This window comes from Ambystoma mexicanum, chromosome 11 (assembly GCF_040938575.1).
Source record: "Ambystoma mexicanum isolate Mex_15411 chromosome 11, UKY_AmexF1_1, whole genome shotgun sequence".
Lineage (NCBI taxonomy): Eukaryota > Metazoa > Chordata > Amphibia > Caudata > Ambystomatidae > Ambystoma > Ambystoma mexicanum.
This window is the reverse complement of record NC_090934.1, coordinates 1,099,898,352-1,099,917,100: the sequence shown is the minus strand read 5'-3', so window position 1 is coordinate 1,099,917,100 and position 18,749 is coordinate 1,099,898,352. Positions and strand designations below refer to the sequence as shown.

At 46.5% G+C, this 18,749-nt stretch overlaps 1 protein-coding gene across 1 annotated transcript in view; it reads right to left on the bottom strand.

The window, feature by feature from the left end:
* The window catches only part of FBXL22 (F-box and leucine rich repeat protein 22), a 91,662-nt gene extending 76,836 nt beyond the window's left edge, over positions 1–14,826 (bottom strand). Inside the window, exon 1 of the mRNA XM_069624393.1 lies at positions 14,168–14,826. Coding sequence (XP_069480494.1) covers positions 14,168–14,502 — 335 coding nt within the window. The 5' untranslated portion in view covers positions 14,503–14,826. The remainder of the gene's footprint in view (positions 1–14,167) is intronic.
* Between the last annotated feature and the right edge of the window lie 3,923 nt (positions 14,827–18,749).

The window sequence follows — 18,749 nt, the reverse complement described above, 5'->3', positions numbered from 1 at the left end:
CTGTTCAGACGTGGCCTAAGAGAAGAATACAAAGACGAGCTACTTCACATACCCGAACCTGAGACTCTGCCGTTGCTCCAGGAACAGGTCCTGCGTATTGATCATCGCCTGGCCGAACGAAGAGGCGAAAGACGTCGGTTAGAGAGGTTCCTTCCCCGACCTCTTCCTCAGGCTGGAAGTGCACCCGTCAGTTCAGAGATGGGTCTAGAACCCATGCAGCTAGGAGCACTCAGAGGACCATTATCGGAGGCTGAGAAAAGACGTAGGAGAAGTCTCCGTCTTTGTTTGTATTGTGGTACAGCTGGACATTTTCTCAGCGCTTGTCCGTTGCGACCAAACAAGAAGGTGGGAAACTAGGAGGCCTGTCGCGACAGAGGAAGGCAGTGACAGGCCCTTCGATCTCTTCAGTCCTTCCCATTCCTGTGACGACCCATCCACCCATGACTCCGGTGGCTCTTATGGCTCTTCAGATCCGGGTTACCTGGCAGAGTAAATCAGTGATCGTAATGGGTCTTCTGGATTGTGGAGCCTCAGGTAATTATGTGGACTTTGAATTTTCCAAGAAGAACGGGATACCGCTGCTTGACAAGGATTGTGTTACCTTGGTGGAGGTAATTGATGGAACCCCGTTGGCCTCCGGTCCAGTTCGTCAACATACCGGAATTCTACAACTCCAGATAGCCGAACACCACGAACTGATTTCTCTTGACGTGATTAAATCACCCTCATACCCGATAATACTGGGGTTACCGTGGCTATTACATCATAATCCCATTATTGATTGGGTTTCCCGTACCCTGACCTTTGCTTCCAATCGATGTAGTCGGGAGTGTAACACCTTCGGACCTAGCACCGGATCTTCCACGATTGCTACTCAGACAGAAGGATCAGGACCACTTCAAGTATGTACCTTGTCTTCGGTACCTTCCGACTACAACGATTACCATGAGGTATTTTCTGAACCTGGTACCATACCTCTGCCACCACACAGAGACTTTGATTGTGCCATAGATCTACTACCCGATGCAGTAATTCCTCATGGCAAATTGTATTCTCTATCACCCCACGAGAGGGAGGTCCTGCAGGAATACTTGGATGACTGTCTTCGGAAAGGTTATATAACACCTTCTAAGTCACCTGCGGGATTCCCTTTGTTCTTTGTGAAAAAGAAGGAGGGCACTTTACGGCCTTGTGTGGACTATAGGCAATTAAATGACATCACACGAAAGGATCGATATCCATTGCCCCTGATACGCAACATTATGGAGTCTTTACGGGATGCCCGTATATTTTCTAAATTGGATCTCCGAGGGGCATACCATCTAGTACGTATCAAGCCGGGCGATGAGTGGAAAACGGCTTTCAAGACCACAGCAGGGCATTTCGAGTATCGTGTAATGCCGTTTGGTCTGTGCAACGCTCCAGCCGTTTTTCAACGGCTGATGGATGACATTTTCTCGGATTTGATTGGTGTGTCCGTATGGGTCTATCTCGATGATATCTTGATATTCTCCAAAGAGAAAGAGGAACATCTACGTCATGTGAAGGAGGTCCTTGGTCGGTTACATCACAATCATTTATACGCCAAAGCGGAGAAATGTCTCTTTCATCAGAGGACTATCGAATTTCTTGGATATGTTATTAGTGAATCCGGAATACACATGGATCCTGCCAAGGTAAGGGCGATTCAGGAATGGAGACAACCTTACGATCTGAAATCTCTTCAGCGTTTCTTAGGATTCGCCAATTTTTACCGGCGTTTCATACCTGCCTATTCGGAAGTAGCCGCGCCTTTGTCTGATTTGACCAGCAACAAGACTCCGTTCAGATGGACTACAGCAGCAACCAATGCTTTCAAGAGACTGAAGGAGGCATACAGTTCTTCCCCAATTTTACATCATCCGGATGAGAACAGGCCATTCATCGTGGAGGCGGATGCTTCCGATTTTGCGGTTGGGGCTGTTCTTCTTCAAGACGATCCTCAGATAGGATTGGAGGTTCCTGTTGCCTATTATTCCCGGAAGCTAACATCCAGCGAACGGAATTATGCAATCATTGAAAAGGAGTTATTGGCCATAAAGATTGCATTCGAGGAATGGCGTCACCATCTTCTGGGAGGAAGATTCTCTGTGGAAGTACGTACTGATCACCGGAACCTACAGTATCTACGTTCCTTACAGTGTCGTACTTCTCGTTTGGCTCGTTGGGCCTTGTTCTTCTCCCAGTTTGATTTCACGATTTCCTACATCCCTCAGTCACGTAATTTGAAGGCTGACGCTCTCTCCCGCTCCTTGGAAAACAACGTTGAGCCAGATCATCGAACTCAACAATTACTTCCTTCCAAACACTTTTTGTTGGTCATAACTCAATGCTTGGATACCATTCTACGGGACACTCAAAAGGACCCCAAGTATTCCTTATTTCTTCAACACCCTTCTATTAGGGAGAACGGTGGTCTACTTTTCTTTCACACTCGGTTATACCTCCCCACTGAAGTACTTCGGACCGCCGTCCTGCAAGCATTACACGACTCTAAGATCGGGGGACATCGCGGCATTCGATCCACTCAGGAACTGGTTTCTCGTCAATTTTGGTGGCCAGGATGGGCCAGGCAGACAAGAGAATATGTGGAATGTTGCCCAGTGTGTGCCCAGGTCAAGATTCCACGAAAGAAACCCATAGGACTTCTCCAACCCACCGAGAGAGCACCTTATCCTTGGCATACTATTGCCACCGATTTCATCGTGGACCTCCCTCCCTCGGAAGAAAATACATGCATCATGGTAGTCATCGATAGTTTTTCTAAACTAGCCCATTTCATTCCATTCCGGAAGGTACCTTCAGCCGGTAGTATGGCTCAGGCCTTTTTACATTCTGTTTATCGCTTACATGGACTTCCTGAGAAGATTATTTCAGACCGTGGATCACAGTTCATTTCTGCCTTTTGGAAACAACTCTGCCGTCACTTGGGTGTCCAGCGTGCTCTCAGTTCCGGCTATCATCCACAAACCAATGGCCTGACCGAGCGGACAAATCAGACTTTGGAGCAATACTTACGCTGTTTTTCCAATGCTTCTCAATCCAACTGGGCAAAACATCTGGATCTAGCTGAGGTGGCTTATAACAATTCCAAACACTCGGCCACTGGAATGAGTCCTTTCTATTGTTCCTCAGGTCTACATCCCAAATTGATTCCGTTTCATCCTGTTCCTTCCAGTACGGTTCCCTCCGCTGATCAAATGGTTGCTGTCATCCAGAAGAATCAGACACAGGCCACAGGAGCTCTCGCCAAGGCGTGTGCGAGTATGAAGGCACAGGCTGATAGAGGTAGGAGTAGTGAACCAGCTTTTCTGGTTGGGGACATGGTATGGCTCTCTTCTAGAAACTTACCAGTACGCAATCTCCCAACTAAATTAGCACCCCGTTTTCTGGGACCTTTTCGGGTAGTTAGACGGATCTCTTCTGTAGCTTTCAAATTGGATTTGCCGCAGTCTTGGCGGATTCACCCCGTCTTCCATGTGTCTCTCCTCAAGCCGTTTCGGTCTGATCCGTACGGTCGTTCACATTCTCGGCCTGCGGCCATTGATGTGGGGGGCACTCCGGAATTCGAGGTACAAGAGATTTGTGACTCCCGTTTCTTCCGGGGTAGGCTTCAGTTCTTGGTGGACTGGAAGGGTTACCCTGCTTGTGATCGGACTTGGGAACCCTGTGTGAACATTCATGCCCCCCGTCTACTACGGGAATTTTTTCGTAGGAATCCTTGGAAGCCGGGTGCTCCGGGTCTTTCTGGTGGGGAGCATAGTGTTAGGACACCTACCTGTGCTGGGCGGCGGGGCCCTGGGGGGCGTACTGGTTCCTGGCGTTTGTACCCACGTCTTAGATTGTGGGGAAGACGCGTCGCTCCGGGCACAGTTTCCCGGCGGATTTGCTCTGTCCTGGCCCGTGTGGGGCACGGTTGTCGTTCGCGCATCGGTTCGAACGGGTTTGCGTTCCAAACCTCGTTCGCGCGGCGACGCCTACTCGCGCATGCGCATTGCCGCGCGATTCAAGCCTCGTTCTCACACAGGACCGCTATTTAAGCAATCCGAATTGGCATTCCCATCGCGTCTCAACGCGGTTGGTTCCCTTCCGCCACGCTCCCTGGTTCCGTGATCCGTTGGTCCTGATCCAGTGCCTGGGCCTTGTCCTTTCTTGCCCCAACTCCCCTCTCTGGCCTTTCCTTCCCCTTCCTGTCCTCTTGTGTACTCCTGTCTCCTTCCTGGGGGTCCTCCCTGCTTCCATCCTTGCCTGTATTGCCCGCCTCCTGCTGAGTCTCCTGTGGCCCTGGACTGCCTCTCCAGCTCCCCGTCTTGTTACCTTGGACCCCGGCTTACCTGCACCTGTATCTTAGACTCTTTGCTTACCGGCATTGATTCCTTGGACTCTCAGCTTGCCGGTATAAGCTACCTTATACCATCCTGGATAACTGCTTGGGATACTTTGCCGATACCTGCCAACAACATCTACGACCTTCCCAGTCAGTGCTTGCACTGTTCTGACGCCACGTTAATCTTGGGAAGCGTCATCCGTGGCGTCAGGAGCGGGCCCCAGTTCAATCCTGTATTACAGGACGGATCCGGGGTTGGTTCTTTACGTTACTACTCTTCAGTTGCGAAGACTTCATCAGCTACGAGTCTACCTCTACCACGACCTGGCTACCTCAGCACGCAAGACTTCTGGTGATACAGGTACGCCCCGTCCTCGGGATACGCAACTTAACACCACTTCAATTAGAATATGACGCACCTGGATTTTCAAAAATCTTCTACATTTCATGTGATGCTTTAGTTTAATGGTGTAAAGCGCATTACCTTCCCATTTTATATCAGTACAAAATACATACATGTTCCACCAAATTTGAAAAAGAAAGCCATTCAATAGCACGAATTTCCCCAGCATCAAGTACAAGCCCCTTACTCGATTTTACTCAGTAAGATATTTAGAAACAACTGTTGCTAAAATTATTGCCACAAAGTGACCATTAAAAAAATTACCTACATTCTTTCTATAGTCAGCAATTTATAATCTAAAATGTGTCTGCAAAAAGATCTCCTCCTTTGCATTCATTTTTTTGGACAAGCAACTATGATATGTCTTAGTGTTTCAGCAATAACACTAGTCCCACCAACCAATCCACCCTGGTTGGTACTAAAGAAATGTATTGATATTAAATGGGAAGGTATTGCGCTTTACACCATTAAACTAAAGCATCACATGAAATATAGAAGATTTTTAATAGGGTCATGAACAGCCGACACGTGTTTCGACACAACAGTCGTCCTCAAGGCACGCGAGATTGCAGTCAAAGTAAGTTCATGAGATCCAAAGAAAGGGTTGTGGCCACTATACAGCAATAAGTATCAACGTTGTCATCAAAATGAGGACAAAGTGTAAAGCCTGACCATTAATCAGCCCTTCTGTAACCCTTCAGTGGGTGTTGTTCTGAATGTTCGTTCCTCCCCAGTTTTTGTTTTTCGTAGCTTTTTTTGCCGAACATTTTTGACAAAAAAACGAATCAAACTTTTTTATTTTTTATTTGGGGTTGGGAGAGGGGGGTCCCCCAAACTCCCCTCCGCTATTATTTATTTCTTATTCTCAACCCCACCCTACGCATTATATGCCCTTATCCCCCCACCCCATATGTTTACATGATTTTTTTCAGGCGAACATTTTCGTGAAAAAATGCCACGACGAAAAAAACGGGCGATGAATGAACGTCGTACCGTTCAGAATAGAACGACCTGGGCCATGATAGACGTTTCTGCACCAGGAGCTCGGAATATGAACGTTTCAAGATGTGCAGGTCCCGTTTTTTTTAGAGGGACAGGTACTGGTGGGCAAACCAGATCTGCTGTCCCCTGCTCTCCCTCATTCGCCTATATTTTTTTCTTCGCTCATTTTCCTGAATTTTACGAAGATACAGCTTCCCCCTATCTATCTCAGGTTTGTGTTGCAAACTAAATTGCCCTTTGTACCTGCAGTCCTGGGTGTCGCACCTGTGCTCTTTCCAGCTGGTCCCAGGAGAAGTGGCTTGCAGCAATTGTTTCAATGGTAGAGCTGGTGGCAGGTGTGTGCTCTCCAGATGTCCATTCTGGCAAAATGGGTCTTCATGAAATTCTAGTCATTTCGTTGTATGTGAAACGCATGAAAACATATGTGAGATTAATGAACCTCAGAAACATGCAGTCTGCGTAGTTCACTTAAACAACTGTTCATTGCATCGATTATTCTGGTGGCAATTGCCGTGCTCCTCCCCATGTCACTATAGGGGTAGCGCCCAGACTCTCCCCCATGTCCAGTGGGATCAACAGAAGAAATAATATACATTGGCAAAGCCAACAGTTTTGCCTTTTCTATAGGCATTTGACAGGTACTGTCATAATGGTACTACCTGGACATACGACTGCTACAGCTGGACAATGGCGAGAGTGCCTAGGCAGATGAGGTCAGTGCCTGGCAAATGTCTATCTAATGCCCACACAAGAGACGAAACAGTTTGTTTTGCCAATGCTTGTTTTTTAAATGCTTGTTATTTTATTTATTTATTATTATTTGTGTTTAGCCAATTTAGGCTTTTACAAAGAAAAGTACATGTAGGCGGAAGTCTTGATATAGAAAAATAAGAAAAAGTAGCGAGGAGCAGTTGGCATTTCGTTATGTTTACTTGTGTTTTACGTTACTGGATAAAGTCCTTGTTGATCGAATTCACTTTGCTCCAAGCGCACTCCAGGATCTTAGTCGCGCAATGGTCCATCTATTTTTGTTCCGCGGAGATGAGTCGGGACCACCATGGTTCTTGTTCTCGAAGATCAGTGTCCGAAAAGAGTGGAAGCAGGTAGAGCTTTCGGGCCTCTCGGTGGCAGGACAGGACATCATCAGTTGTTTTATAGATTCCACTTGGTTACTGCCCGGGCAGAGCCTACATTCATTTCAGTTCGATTGTGAGCGTATATTCAGTATTTCCCTGGTCTGAATAAGATTTTACCTGGCTCTCATAAAGGTTCCTCTTAGTGCTTTGTTGGGGAAGATCTTGATATAGGTCATGGTTTCTTTTCTTTTTAGTGGGACCACTGGGAGATGAATCAGCTCTTTGTTCTTGGCTACCTGCTCTAAGGTAGTAATCCAGTCCAAGTCCTCCATTTTGGTTTTAATTTTTTCAGGGTTTGTGATCAGATCCTCTTCAGCATGCGTGTTATTGCAGATTTAAATGCAAAACTAAACAAGAGTAAGAGCCCTCAAGGTGAAAGACACCCCCCCCCTGTACATACAACAACAAAAAATACATACATTAACAAAACCAACAATATTACAAATGTATCCTGGGGCATCTCTGATAGTCCTAATCAGGAGGGGAGTAAAGATGCAATGTTTCACAAATGAATGTGTCATTGCTTTGTATATGCAGCAAAGTTAGGTACCACAGAAACCTCAGTATAGGACCAGTTAAAGTTCATGGTGGGACACTCTTATGCGCAAGCAGATCTTATGCGGCAATCCCAGAAAGTAATACAAATCTCAACTTCCCAAGAAGGTTTATTTCTTATTGCACTGTAGCACAGCTCCCTGGATCTTCAGAGTGTGGATTGGCTCATTAAATTGCTTCCCAGTGACATCTCACATCTCTTGAGCTAATCCCTGATACCAACACGACCGATTAATGGAACCTCCTCACCGCTCCCTCAGCAGCATAGAATAGTCTCAAAGAGCTTGTACCACAGAACAACTAGAACAGGATGTATAAACAAAAGGATACAACTTCCCAATTCATAAATTACATTTCAAGTAAGCCTCAACTGGGCCCGTGTCCCTTCACCGGTCATCCATGTTAGTGTGGCTTTCCCAGGAATCGATTTGTAATAGTTCTTTAGCTCTCTTGGCTTTGTTAGGCCATTTTTACTACCCCCATGAGCTCATTTATAGTTGCAATTAAGGCATTCAATCTCAGGCAAATGTTTGGATGTGACACTGGCTGTCCCTATGCACCACCTAGTTTGATGTTACTGGGTATTTGAGCTAGCTATCAGAGACCCCAGGGGGGAGGGGTGTTTTGGTCAGGCAGTGGGTGGGAATGGCCATAGGGATTAGCATGGCATGGGCTGTCAACGGTTGGGTAAATAACTAAATAACACAAAGGGGCTGGGTGTCCCTCCTCGTAGTCTACATATCTTCCATCTGTATTCAAACACAACAGTTTTGGCTTACAAGGTGGCGCTTTAGTCAAAACTAAAAAGGGGTTGCCTGAGAACCGCCGTATAATATGTTTCAGCCGATGCAACTGAAAGAACACAGCATAACCATAGCTGGTATCTGATAGGACATAATACAACCGGCATCTAGTCAGATCAATATGTTCTGAAATATCTTTCTCCGTCGGAAAGATGGAGGGGAAACATGGCATGGTGCCCTGCAACGTTGAGCAGTGCTGCAGAGCCTCCCATACAAATATGTAGAAAAAAAGAGGGAGGGTGAGGCGCGCACTCTAGTTCCCAGCTTTGGATACCTTCTGCATTTCAGTCGTCGTTCTCCTCCAAGCGCTTAAATGTCTCAAACAATCTTCAGGGAGGCAGTCTTTTCAGGTGTTACAGATTAGTCTCAATTGGTCTCTAGGAATTCTGGTAGCTGTAGTCTTTTTGGTAACCAGGAACCAACTCCCCTCCAGTAGCACAAATATTTTCCCATGGTGGGGGGAGGGGGGAAAGACCCATGATGTGGCTCTCGCGGGTAGTGCATGGTGACCCCGGTGACGCTGCCTCTAAAGCCCAGGACTTTTTGAACCAATATGTAGAAAAAAAGAGGGAGGGTGGGGCGTCCACTCTAGTACCCAGCTTTGGATACCTGCTGCATTTCAGTTGTTGTTCTCCTCCAAGCGCTTAAATGTCTCAAACAATCTTCAGGGAGGCAGTCTTTTCAGGTGTTACAGATTAGTCTCAATTGGTCTCTAGGAATTCTGGTAGCTGTAGTCTATTTTGGTAATCAGGAACCAACTCCCCTCCAGTAGCAGAAATATTTTCTCATGGTGGGGGGAGGGAGGAAAGACCCGTGATGTGACTCTCCTGGGTAGAGGCAGCGGTCAGAGGCAGCAGCATCGGGGTCACAACTGAAATGCAGCAGGTATCCAAAGCTGGGAACTACAGTTTGCACCTCACCCTCCCTCTTTTTTTTTTTATACATCTCCCGTACAAATAACCTCAATCCCACAGGTCATCAGCAAATGGTCCACTAGGAAACCTGGCAGCAAAGGTATAGACAAGGTTTAATACGAGAGAGCTGGGAAAAATTGGACAGATAAACTGGCATAGTATCCCCGTCCGAAAATTGTGACCCATAAGAACTGAAGCCTCAGGTTTTTATATGGGTTTACATAATACGCCTTATAAAGAAAAGTCAGCATGACACATTAAATCGTGTACGTTAACAATGAACGTGCTATGGGTACATCCTCAGGGGTTGGGGCCCAGGTTTACAGCCTCATTCAAGACCTGTACAATTGTGCTCGGCTTACTTGTGTTACATACGCACCGTATCTAACAGGTCTTCTGCATTGCACGTCATACAGAAAGCCTCATCTTGCACCTAATGCCCACGTGCATTTCATTCGGTCCTCATGCAGCGTCGACCGCTTTCAATGAGGACCCTGAGCTGGGAAAGCGGGCGTAGCTGCTGCTCCCTTGGACGGAGTCTGAAGGACCATTAGCGCACGCCTTATTAGCTAACGTCGCAAACTCATTCGCTTTCCTCAGCTCGCGGGCGCGCAGGCTGCTTGCATCATGGCTGCAGCTTTGCCCTGTCCGGGGCTCACGCACGTCCGTGGCTCAGGCAGAAATGAAATGGCATCAGCTTTGACACCTACTCGCATTTCGTTTCTAGTTAGCCCCCAGCCAGCCAACACTTCAGTGTTGTGTGTCGCCCCTTTAACGGGGAGGGGGTGTGGGGCGTGTTGCCTCTTTAAGGATACCAGTCATGACTTTGTCATGACTCGTGCTAATAAAAGGGGCCTCTGCCGGCACGTGCGGACACTGCAGCAGAGACCCAGTAAGCGGCAACTCTTGTCTCTGTGTCGTTATTGCGTGACTGTCTTCTGTGTGACCGCGGCCTGTGTGCCCGCAGAGCCGAGGCTGAGGTCTGCTGGGTGCCCCCCAGCACTGGTGTGCAGTCTGGTGATCCAGATACCGCAGGGGTCCCCTACGGTCCGCTCCGCTGCGTGATGGCAGCCTGATACATCATCCGGGTGATCTTGGTAACTGTGTCCCGCTCCGGTGACCCAGGAGCGGGACATCATATTCAGGACACCTAGACAAGGATCCAAATGGGCCCATCCTACTCTCCACAGCGGGATAGATCGAGTAGCAGCAGTGTAAAAAAGGCAAGCCAGATTAAAAGAGGATATTAAGTGTAGTAGAGGGCAGGTGTAGATGTTAAAAAGTACTGGGGATATTGGGGAGCCCTGAAGCATCCCACACTCAATCACTCTCCAATAAGACTAAAATCTACCCATCCTCTTGTCCATGAAGGGAGTAGAACCAACGAAGTGCTGCTTGGCCAACCCCAGTGACTTCTGAATCGTGAGCATAAAAGATTGAAAAGTCAATCGTGTTGAGCGCCGCTGAGAGGCCTGGAGGCACAAATCATGAGGCATAGACCAGAGTGGCCTTGTTCAAAATTTTATCCCATACCTTCACCAAAGCCCATCCTGTTCCATGCAAGTGCCCAAATCCCAGCTGAATGGGTGAGGAAGATTGCATGTGCCATGGTGATGTTGGATCTGATGGCAACTTGCCTTTGCAGAATCTTGGCTACTGGTGGGGGGATGGTGATGGGGCTGGCACTAGGCTGGTGTTATGATGTGGGTTTGGGGTTATAAGTAACCACTCGGGAGCCTTGTTAAGTATAGGTATCTTTAGTAAGTCCACAGGAACACAGGTGAGTACATAAGGTAAAATACAGGACAAGTTCATCAGATAGAAGCAACCACCGCCCCCCCCCGTGCCAAGCTCATTTCCAACTGGCACAGGGAGAATCTTCGCAGTCATACCATCACATTCCAACTGGAACACTCTAATACCAACACTCCAGATTCATACTCACACAGGGAAAGGCGTTAGGTGCAAACACAGGCTAGGTTACTCATAACAGCTGGCACGGTGCAACTTTGGCTTTAAAGGAGAACAATGCTGCACAACCTAAGAAGACCGTTTCCTTATATTACATGATCCAGTAAGAAGAAGAACAAACACATAGGCAAGTGTGCATGGGCCCTGCACTGGCATACATGGGGGTTTAGATTAACAATGAAAAAGAAGTATTGGCCTCAACCACTCGGTTTTAAGGTGCCACTCACTAGAGTACTCCATGCCAGTGGGATACCAGAATTCCAGTCCTGGACTTTTATTTAACAAGCTAATACATTCTGGGAGTTGTAGTCAATTTGACAATTAGCCTTGGTAGCATTGTTTCTGCGTATAATAGACATGAGCAAGCGAGACCAATCACAGCTGTAGGGAAAGCAAGAAATGCTGGTGAACACTCCGCCTCATGGGCCGCTCGGTGCTCGACGCTCTACCTCGAAAGAAGGCCTAGGGTCATGCACCTGAGGGGAGGGGAGGGGTTTGGGAAGAGTGCAGGGATGACAGTGCTCCAGGGATAGATTTGGGCGTGGATGAGACCGGAAGTGTGCCAGCACAGGGAGGGCTTCAGGGCTCCTTCAAAAGGGGCAGTTAGTTTCAATCCTTTTCGGGTACTGGGGTCCACTTTCTTTTCTGCTCTCCCGCCCCAAGATAATAGTTTTGTAAATTGCAGTGTGGTAGGTTGGTCTTTATACATTACTCGAAAATGTGTTTCCCTTTGTTGCTTTTCTCCTCTCTTAGGATCATCGCTGCGGAGTTACAGGGTGCATCCAATGAGAAAGTGCGGGCGAGGACCACTAGGGTGAAGGACAGCCACCAGCTTAGTCAACAGCACTCAGGGGGTACAAGACCCAGAGAGGCCGCGGAATGTTGAGGCCTGAAATTCTCCCCAGGCCCGGATGTGTGGAGGGAAATTAAGCAGAAGTATCTAATTAAAGAAGTGACAAAAGTCAAAGTTGAAGTAGAAAAGGGATGTTTAAGTGAAATAAATAAAGTGATGTATAGAGAGGGGTGGCTGGGGAGTTTTAGATCGGGGAGCTCCGTGAGAAAACCTGAAGCTGTGACGGTATTGTGTATTGATCACCTGTAAGATAACTCCTGTCCAATAGAGCCGCTGCGGCCTACAGGGTATCGTCTAAGATACCTTATGTGTGCCGATTGTTTCACATGGGCTGGTGGGGGGGAGCTGGGGGATCAGCAGGGGCGGTATTTATTCCTGTGGTTCTCTTGGCTAAATTACCAGGAATGTGAGTGCTGCCAAAGTGTGGGCTGTGGCGGCTAAGGGAACATTTGAGTAATCTTGTCAACCTGCTTGCTGGCTCTGACGCAAGGGTTCCTCTTCATTATGGAGGGTGCTCACGCGGCATATAGCGCTTTCTCTGTACACTGCACAGTTGGCATAAGGGTGAACATGAGTCTATAGAATCTCGTAAGCATTTTTGAGAGGATCCCCCGAGGGTATGGTGCCCCACTTAAGCACAAGTCCAGTACAGCTAAGCACCCCCAGCTGTGTCTTATGCTGGACTGCAGTTACATGTCATCCTGTCACCATGCATGGACTGGGAGGCCACCAGCATCTCGGACTCTAAGGGACTCCAGCCCAGTTCAAAAACGCATAAAACATTCCCCTCCATAAACAACACTGTGAGTGCTGTCAGGAGAAAAAAACGGATGACGTCAATAATTGTAATTGATTATTTATAACACGCTTAATACCCAGAGGATTCAATGCACGGGGATGGGACCTGTGTTGCTCTGCATTGTCTTGCTTCCTAGGCGAGCGCGTTACCCCTGAGCTATCCTACCGAGACATTGCTAGCATGGCTCTATCACTAGTAAATGGATTGATGCTCTCTCTTTTGCTCTGAAACAAACAACTACGTTGCATGGGTCATGGTAGACATAAACATGACTGATAATAGTTTATTTTGTATGGTAGTTCTTACCCTGATGCACATCCCTGGTGTTATTATCAGCCATTTAAATGGCACACATTTTCTCAACCCCAGAAAGAAGAACTGGATTTGACTATTTCAGGATTTGAACTAGTTATCTGCTAAGCGCAAACCTCAACAACAAGCATCCAGCACAGTGAGCTATCTGTCCTGCAAGTGAACATGAGCTGTGTGTATGCGCTTGACTGGTGCTCATACTTGTGACTGTAGGAGGAAGGTGCTGCCCTTTAGTTATGCTGATGTGTGATTTTCATTATCTTGTCCCTTAAAAAAGAAAAAAAAGTGATCTTGTCCCTTGAAGCTGCCCTGGGAGGGAAAGGGGCTGGGGAGTGCTCAAATGCAGGCCTAAACTAGCAAGAGACCAGGCCTTGCGATGTGAATGCAGATGCCTGATCTATTTAATGGGCATTCCGCCCTTGCCTGTCCCTCTTAGTTTAGAGCTGCATTTGTTATCAACATCTGAATCTCAAAGTCAAAACCCCACAACACAGCATCCAATAGCCCGTTCATAATTTAACACCATTTAAGAAAAAAATAAAGTACTCACATGTAAGTTAGTACACAATGCTGCAGAGGCGTTGCTGGGGGGGGGGCTCAGGGGGGCAATAGCCCCAGGTCTTTTGGTTGCAGCCCGGATAGAAGCTCAGGTGCTAAAACCAAAATGCTAGTTAGCCCTGAGTCCCGCCAGTCCTGACATTAGCTTAGCTCCTGATCTTTTCCAGACCTAGCAACACCCCTGCAATGCTGGATGCATAAAGGGATCAAGAACGAGCTTGTTGAACTGCCGATTTAATCTCATCATGTGTATGGAAGAATGACTACAAGCAGGCGACTTTATCACTGCGTTTTAAAGATTTTAAAACTGGAAGAGCTTGGAGACCTTATGTTGTGTCACATGTAACGCGGTTTAGCCCCTGCTTTCAAGGTCATTCATTTTGTTATTTGTAGTTAAACATTTCTAAAGCGAAAATAACACCACATAACAGGCTTTACGCGCTCTGGCATCACTTCCCTTTTCTTTCCTGAATGGTAATCCCGTTCCCTTCTTACCTGTGAGAAACTCTGGCCAAGAACTCGTTGACCGTGCCTTCGTGCCGGCTGCAAATGTTCCTTTGGAAGGAGCTCTTCATCCAGTCCTCGATGTTGCACACCTTGACTCTGCTCGAGTGCCAGCGGATGCAGAGGCATTTCAAGGCCGGCCCCAGAATGAAGTTGTTTTTCCGCAGTTCCGCCGGGGAGTTGAAAGTCAGCAAGGGCCAGAGGGCGGGATCCGAGAACACCTCGAGCAGGCCGCTGCAAGTGCGCGCCAAATTGCGTCGGCTGTCTTTATCCAGGAAAGAAAACAAGTGCAGGAGGCATTCGCGGTTCAGCTCGGTGACGAGCATTGCTAGTGCAGGGATAGAAGGGCCTAGAACTCGAGTGGGGGAGGCCCTGCCTGCCGAAGGTGTGAAGTGGTGAGAAACGAGGCCGCGGCGGACGCGGATTCTGAGGGAGACAGACCAGAGCCTAGCTCCACGAAGAGAACTTTTAAATCGGTTATCAAGCAGGCGAGTCCTGGAGAGAAAGCCAAATAAAGACCGTCTGCTCCTGCAGGCGAGGCCTACCTGCCGAGTCCTGTAGGGAGCTGTGGAAAATGGAGCCCACGAAGAGACGTCTAGGCCTAGCTGGCAGCAGGACGCGTTTTTGACGGAGCAGTCCGGCTACAGCGTGTGTGCTCTGCCGTGCAGCGAGTGCTGGGCCATTTGTTAGACATATATGGTTGAGGAATGGCGTTTATTTTAAGCCAGCAACTGGTGCGGCAGATAAAAATGGAGCCCCTGGCACAGCCGTTCACCCCTCCCAGCTAACTGCGCAATCCAAGAAAATAACAAACTATCATTGTTATGTAGACTAAGGGAAAAAAGACATTTATGTGCAGTTCTTGTGCCTTGGTTCTGAGGTAAAAATAAATGATACACGCTTGCTAGATGTGTCTGTGACTGATAATGGGGGTGATTGTATTTGTCAGTAAAGTAATGTTAAAGGCAGCCCATCGACGGAACTTTAAGTAACAATCTTCACAATGGCAATTTTGACTGGGTAGTTTACTAAAATTAATATAACTATAACCTATTCTTGACGAAAATCAATTTGACTAGATCGCCACAAGCTGCCGTTTATAGCTGGGAATAAAAATGCAAAGAACGAGCCAGGCATGCCAGACGCAATACATTTGAAAAGATTTTAGATGGGGCAAAGCCCTCTTGTAACATTTTCCATGAAATCCTTATTTCTAAACTTGGGTTGTCTCGATTAACACAATTCAAACAACGGAAAAGTAGTTGCAGTCTTTATCAAAGGAGCTCCCAACAGACACTGTTGCCAAAACTTAACAGACACTGTTGCCAAAACTTAAGAGCTATTTAGAGAGCCTGACGAACAAATCTACTTTGTAAAAGCCCATAGTTTTGGCTTTTGTGTAGCGAAAGTCTTACCAGTTAATGACATCGCATGCTCTGATCTTTTACCATCATTTGTTAGGTAATGCTGCACTTTGATGCACAGCCCTGACTACACGAAACATAACTGCTGTCATTAACAAGGTATTCGCATCTTACGGTGAAGAACTCCCACTTGTTCAGGTTTTTGCCGGCATTTTATTTATTTATTTATTAATTTATTAATTTCATTTATTTTACACCCAGACCCCAGGGTATCACGGCGTAGTTGCAGACATCTTGGTTATAATTCCGTGGCTTTAATAGTACATACATGTATCATACAGTTTCAGCCTGACAAAGAGAGTAAGACATTGGTTACACTTACATGAAATTACAAAGTCGCTGATATTTATTTACATTTTTAGGTGAACAGTCATTAACTAGAATTGGTTGAACAGTCAGGTTTTTTTGTAGTTTTTTGAAGCTCTGGAAGGAGTCTTCCTGGTTTGATATTTAAAGGTAGGGCGTTCTAGTGATTTGGGGCCATGACTGAGAAGCTGCTCCCCCCAGCTCTAGAGCTTTTGTAACGTGGGACCACAAGGAGCGACTTTTCATTAGATCTGAGTGTTCTGTTAGATTCTTTTTTTCTTATTGCGTTGTTGATGTAGATAGGTGCTTTCTTAGCAAGACATTTGTGGTCGATACCCAGTTCTTTTAAGATGATTCTGGTCTTGATGGGTAGGTAGTCAGTGGGTCTCCCTCCTGATATTAGAGATGCGGTCTGACTTTTTAGCTCTAGGGCTGCTCGCAATGCTTTATTTTGCATCAGTTGTAGTTTACCTAGATTGGCATTAGAAGTGCCTAGTAAGAGAATGTTACAGTAATCCAACTTGGATAGTATCAGTGTCCTGATTGTATTCTTAGATGTTACACTCAACATGTCACGGCAGGTTAATCACATTGCCGCCACAGCCTATGCCGCAAACCTCATCAATGCAAGCAAACCATTCCTTTCCATTGAGAATAGCCTCACAGTCGCTCAGGCTCTCATCAGATCGAAACAGGACTATTGCAATGCACTACTCTGTGGCACTACTGAAAAAATCCCTAACAGTCTCCAAGTAATACAAAACAACACTCTCCGTGCCACATTGGACCTGGGAAAGTATGACCACATCTCTGATGCCAGAAGATCTGTTCACTTGCTCCCTGTCAGAGAAATAATCCAATTTAAGATTCTCTCAGTCACCCACCAATGCCTGTCAAACTATGCGGGAGGATAGCGCAGGGGCAACATGCTCACCTTTCGAAGCAAGACGACACAGAGCTATACAAGTTCGATCCCCAGGTCTGCGCTTAGAAACCTCTGGGTATTAAGCACTTTATAAATAACCTATCATATCATATTATATGCACCTTTGTACCTTGCGCAGAGACTCTACAGACATGCTCCCGCAAGGGCCCAACGATCTGCCTACGGACACTGCCTCATGTAAAGTACAGACAGCTGTCCTCAGCCCATGGCTTTGTCCTTGTGGCAGTACTTTAGGTGATATATATTCCGTGTCTAGCTACACAGAGAGGCATTTCTGAACCTAACCCAGGCTTTGGTGGTTAGGCTAAACACATGACTTTTCCTGTGTTTTCTAACACTCAACTGTGGGATGTTGATGTCTATTATGACTCTTTCTGGTTTCATGTATGTTTGTGAGAATTTTCACTGTATATTGCTTTAACAATTGTGTTTTGCATGGAGAGCAATACATTTATGTATATCATAATTTTATGAATACGGGTATCAACCTTGCGTGAATACATGCAGATTAAATCATTTTTGCAATATGCAAGTTGACAAATATGAACACTTCTTCAGACGTGGTTCTTTTTTTCACGAATAGGTCTTCCCTAGACACTGATTCAAACTACCAGGGAGATTTTGTATCCCGTAGAGCACTCTTGTATAACCGACAGAGTAAGTAATAGGAACTCAGCTCCTTTTAGAAGTCACTTCGCGATTCCGGAATGCAGGCAGCAGAGGCAGCAGCATAATCCTGTAGCTCCTGGCCCTCTCCGTGATTTGATTATATTTGGATTATGAACTCTAAGAAGAAAATTGAAACTGCGGACAATCCTCTCCCCAAAAAATCAAAACCAGAAATGGGGGAAACTCCCAGTATCCGAGATATTTATGCTCTGCTACTGAAGATGGCTCAGGGTCTTGGTAAAGTAGTTCAAGATGTCAGGGATGTTAAGTCTGCTATGGAGGATATGTCCTTGAAAGTATCTCAGCTGGATTGCAGAGTTTCTGCCTTGGAAAATGGATCAGTGTATATTTCTGGGGAGATAGCAGGCAGCTTTAGGGCGTATGACAGCTTGAAGGAAGAAGTACAGAAGGGGAGAGATAAACACTTGGAGTTGGACTTGAAGTTCAGAAATAAGAACTTGAGACTGGTTGGTATAATGGAAGATGGCACTGAGGATTTGATGAAGCTGGTGTTGGACATTTTGAAATTCTCATTTGGATGTGATCAGATTTCTTTAAATGACATTGACGATGTTTATAGGGTTGGCAGGAAAGGCAGTCCTAATCCAAGACAGATTCTTCTTTCCTTTGTTTATACCAGGATTAAAGAGGATGTCCTCAGAAATGCAAGGAAAAAAGGTAATGTCACCTATGGGGGTAAGCAGATTTTTATATACCCCGATTATCCAAAGGAATCTCTGCTTATCAGGAAATCAAAGCTAAGGATCTGGCTAAGCTGGGGGGAGTGAAAGCATTCCTTAATAGGAATAATGTACTGACTGTTGTGCTCTCAGGGGGTTGAAAGGATTACTCCGGATCCAAAGGAAGCTGTGGGCTGGCTGGAACCTCTACTTAACAGAGATGTTTGAAATTGCTGATTGCACACCCCCTTGTTTCAGACATTATGGGTTTCATTTGGTATTTGGTGTTTTTACAATGTATTCATATTGTGTTTTCATTGTTTAAAATGGCGCCACTGACCTGTTACAGTTAGTCGTTTAGTGGATTAAAAAAATATACAGGCATCAACATCTTTTGGCTCGTGCACTTTCCTGCTTGGCCTCAGGACTGTGGAGTGGACGCCCGGCGAGGAAAGGACCTTCTGGTCCAGCGTGATCACGTGGAACTCTGTATCAAGACGTGTTGCGTCTGACGCAACAGTGTTGGTTTAGGGTTATGGTCGGTAACC